This window comes from Cnephaeus nilssonii (genome assembly GCF_951640355.1).
Source record: "Cnephaeus nilssonii genome assembly, chromosome: 14".
In the NCBI taxonomy this organism is placed as follows: domain Eukaryota; kingdom Metazoa; phylum Chordata; class Mammalia; order Chiroptera; family Vespertilionidae; genus Cnephaeus; species Cnephaeus nilssonii.
Genome location: NC_137085.1, coordinates 31,514,917 through 31,518,840, shown reverse-complemented (window position 1 = coordinate 31,518,840; position 3,924 = coordinate 31,514,917). Strand labels below are relative to the sequence as shown.

Sequence of the window (3,924 nt, the reverse complement as noted above, 5' to 3'; positions counted from 1 at the left end):
GCTCTGGCAGGAACCCAGCCTTCAGCCCACTGCTAAACAACTCCTCACAACAATATTACAAGTTCTGGTAATTGTTCCTCTCCCCTGTGTGTTTACTTTTGCTCGCCTGAGTGTTTTGTAACAAAATTTTGTACGTTTTCACCCCAAGTGTGAAAATGACTTTGAAGTACTGAGTCTCGCAGGTTTCCTAAGACCTATTGGTAACAGATGTTATTGGCATGTTTGATTGCAGGAGAATGTCTAGTAGTTAGGGAGGACACTCCTGGAGGGGGCTTAGGGGGACCCAGTGGAAATGGGGGAGGAGAAAGGGATGTGAGGGTTATCCCCAAATTATGTAGGAGATACGATTTTGTGAATTCCCCTCCACAAACATAAAAACCAGTGGAGGCCAGTCAATTATATCTTTTTAGCTGCCTCATTTACAGATGTCTAATTGTTCATTAAATTAAAGGCAGGAATAATAGGCCTCATTTCTTGTCTTGTACTGCATTTTAATTTCAGTTGATGGTTGATAGATTCCCAGTGGCCCCTCCACACCCATTATTGGGTTAACCACAATGTAACTCTGGAAAGTAACTACACCATATTCATTATTTAAAACTCTTTACTGTTTACACATTTTAATAAAACAAATAACAAAAAAAGAAAAAAAAAAGAAATACACAAAGACATAGTTACTTAAAACATAAGAATTTTTTTTTAAAAAAACGATGTCTATAAAAATACAATGTTTAAGGCAGTTTGGAAATGCATTTATACATTTCTACAATGTCCATAAATTCTCTTGAAAATAAGAATGTTAACTTCAAATCTATAAAATACACTGTACATTTTAAGACTGTTCTAGATTAAGAGCACACTTCACAATGGACTGTGGGTTTGGATCCCTGATGATGAATGGTTTCTATACATTTCAGGGAGAAAAGGTGTAATATGAATGCAGATTTAAAGTTTTAAATTTCTTTTTAAAAATAAATTATTTCTGAAGCATACAATTTATAAAAATTCTATATACAAAGTACAGCAACTGGTAACAAACCCCAGTTTTAATACACTTTATATAAAGTACCAGGGTTTAGCACCCTGATAAAAGCAGAAGCAATATATGTTCTCTGCATATTTGTACATACAACTTCTTGATGTAAAGAACAACAACAAAAAAAGACAACAAAACAAACGTCATAAAGAGGCTTTCATAGATGGCAGTGCAGAGCTCATGTCATACAAACTTGCATTGTTCGATATCACTAGCAACTCTTTAGATCAGCACTTTTTGACCCTTAATTATAAGACATGTGCTAAGAGAGCAGAGTGGTGTAAATGAAATTAAGGTCAAGGGCTCAAAGTTACCCCAAACCAATTCAGGAATATTAACCCCTTCCCACCTCCCACCCCAAAACTGAGAATTCAGGGCGCTGGGTACCAAGAGTAAACGAATGAAACAGGTAGGTGGGACTTCTCTGATTATTTAAGATTGCAATGTCCTCACCGGCCACAATAAAAGTCCACACCGGCCCTTCCTCCCCACCCCTCCTCACAGGAAAAATGCTCATGAACAAGACCGCCTCTTTGCAAATATACATCCCCCATCCGACCCCCGCTCCCTTGAAACTATTAAGGCCCCACTGGTCAGCACCTCTTTTATGTCCAGGACTGTGGTTCTGCCCCCCTCTCCCCCCACCCCCACCCCCACCCCGTTCCACGCCAGGCGTCCAGAACTCTAGCTGCGCCAGCTTCTGCGGGGCAGACGCGTTGGGAGTTTCTGGAGCCTGGAATGAGGGGTAAGGGAAGATGTCCAAGAAGCCACGCTCGGGAGAGGAGACGGGGCAAGTGCCAACAGTTATGGCGGGGAGACCGGCTAGGTACAGTCAACTTTGAAAACGTTTTTGGCAACGATCCCCAACCATCCCTTCCGTCCCCGAGCTACAGGTGCCCCGGCCCGGGCTCTCCCGCAGCCGATGGCGGGGGCGCGAGGGCTAAAACAGTAACGGGAGCAGCAGCAGCAGCAAGATGGAGGCCAACGGGGTCCAGGCGCCTCGGGGCGCCAGCCGACCCCCGCCGCTGCCGTGGCCGTTGCCGCTCCTCCGCCCGGGCCCGTAGGGCAGATCGCCGCCGCCGCCCGCCGCAGCAGCGCCGCCACCCGGGCGCGGCGGGTGCGCGACGCCGTCGTCGTCGTCCAGCGGCTGCTCGCTTCCCGCGCCCCCGGGGCGCTGCTCGTCGTCGTACTCCTCGTCGTAGTAGTCCAGGCCCCCGTCCGAGCCGCTGCTGCCGGGGCCGTTACCCAGCTCGGCGCCGAAGCACAGGCGGGCCATGTTCTCCTTGATGGACTCGCAGATGGGCCGCTCGAGGCCGTCGCACACGCAGTCGTTGAGCAGCGCCGCCTTGGGCACGGCCAGCATGTCCTCGATGACGCTGCGGCACTCGTCGGTGCAGCGCAGCCCGTTGAAGAGCTTGCCGCAGTAGGTCAGGTAGCGGCTGAGCGCCTGGTTGCAGCGGCTGTCGCGGTCGCAGCGCCGGCGGGCTTCGGTGCAGCCCATGACCCCGCCCGCGCCCGCGCCGCCCGCGCCGCCGCCGCTGGTCCGGGGCAGGCAGGGCTCAATGGCGCGCTTGGTGGACTTACAGTTCTCGTCCTGCGCGCAGTCACAGTCCTCCAGAGCGGGCCCGCGGCGCGTGTGGTTGAGCTGAATGAGGGCCGAGATACAGTGGCTCGGGCAGCGCCAGCGCGAGGAGAAAGAAGCGGCCGAGGCCGGGAAGGCGGCGGCGGCGGCGGCGGCGGCTCCCGGCGCGTCGCCCCCGCCGCGCTGCGCCAGCACCGGCGCGCACGCCTCGGCATACTGGTTGTAGGCGTAGCTGCACTCCGGCTCCCCCTGGCACTGCAGCAGCGCCTGCCAGCAGATGAGGCGGCGGCCGTGCGCCAGCCCCGAGCCCCGCGGCGCCGAGCCCAGCAGCTGCAGCAGCGCCATCAGGCACAGCCAGGCGCCCGGCACGGTCCCCCCGCGGGTCCCGCCGCCGCCGCCCAGCAGTCCTGCCACCATCGCGGGCAGCGGCGGCCGCCGGGCGAGGAGGGTGAAGGAGACGAGGCGCGGGGAGCGGCGGACGCGGAGCCGGTGGAAAAGTTTGCCCCAGTCCTGCCAACTTCTTGCATGAGTGTTTTCATAAATCCATGCGCGCCGCCGGCTGGTGCTCTGCTTGCTCGCAGGTCGGTCTCGTTCCGGCTGCGGTGGGTTCCTGGAAAAGCACGGCCGCGAAGAGCCCCTCCGGTCGGTCCCCGGCGGTGGCGGGAGGCGCTCACTGCCGCCCCGGTGGGCTGCGGGCCGCGGGGCCGCGGCGGGGCTGCAGGACCGCGGAGTGCCGCGGGTGCATTTTTGCTCCGCGCCTGCAGAGCCGTTGTGCGGCCGCTCCTTCCTCCGGGCTCAGCTCCGCGCCGCCGCCGCCGCCGCGGGCTCTCTCATCGCGCCGCGTCCCGGCTCGCGTCCGTGCAACTGCGTCCCGGCCGCCCGCGTCCCCTCCCCCTCCGCCCGAGGCGACCCCGGCCTCGGCCGAGCTCTGGGGAGCCCTTTCCGGGCAGCGCGGGGAGAAAAAGAAACTCGGCGCGGGCGGAGAGCGGCTCCCGGGCTTCCCTCTGCGGCGGCTTCTCGGGTGTCGAGGAGCCCGGGGAGCGGATCCGCTGAGCCCGGCAGCCGACTCGCTCGCAGCGAGGCTTTAAATACAAAAGTGGGCCGGGAGCCCCCGCGTGGTGCCGAGGTGCCCCCTCATTATGCATGCATGGAAAAGCAAACAAACAAAAACATTAGCAACGCTCCTCCGGCTCGCCCAGCCCCGGCCCCGCGCGCTCCGAGCCTGCCCGCTTTCTCCTTTCTCCACTCTCTTTCGCCCTTTGCTCAGCCCCCTTTCCCGGCTTTTCGAGATGCTATTGGTCCTGCC

At 57.4% G+C, this 3,924-nt stretch overlaps 1 protein-coding gene across 1 annotated transcript; it reads right to left on the bottom strand.

Moving 5' to 3' along the window:
* Window positions 1-586: 586 nt before the first annotated feature.
* On the bottom strand, window positions 587-3,408 carry GAS1 (growth arrest specific 1). Its single transcript, XM_079790739.1, has one exon. It carries the CDS (start codon window positions 3,033-3,035, stop codon window positions 1,977-1,979), a length of 1,059 nt encoding a protein of 352 aa, XP_079646865.1. The 5' UTR covers window positions 3,036-3,408; the 3' UTR covers window positions 587-1,976.
* Window positions 3,409-3,924: the final 516 nt, after the last annotated feature.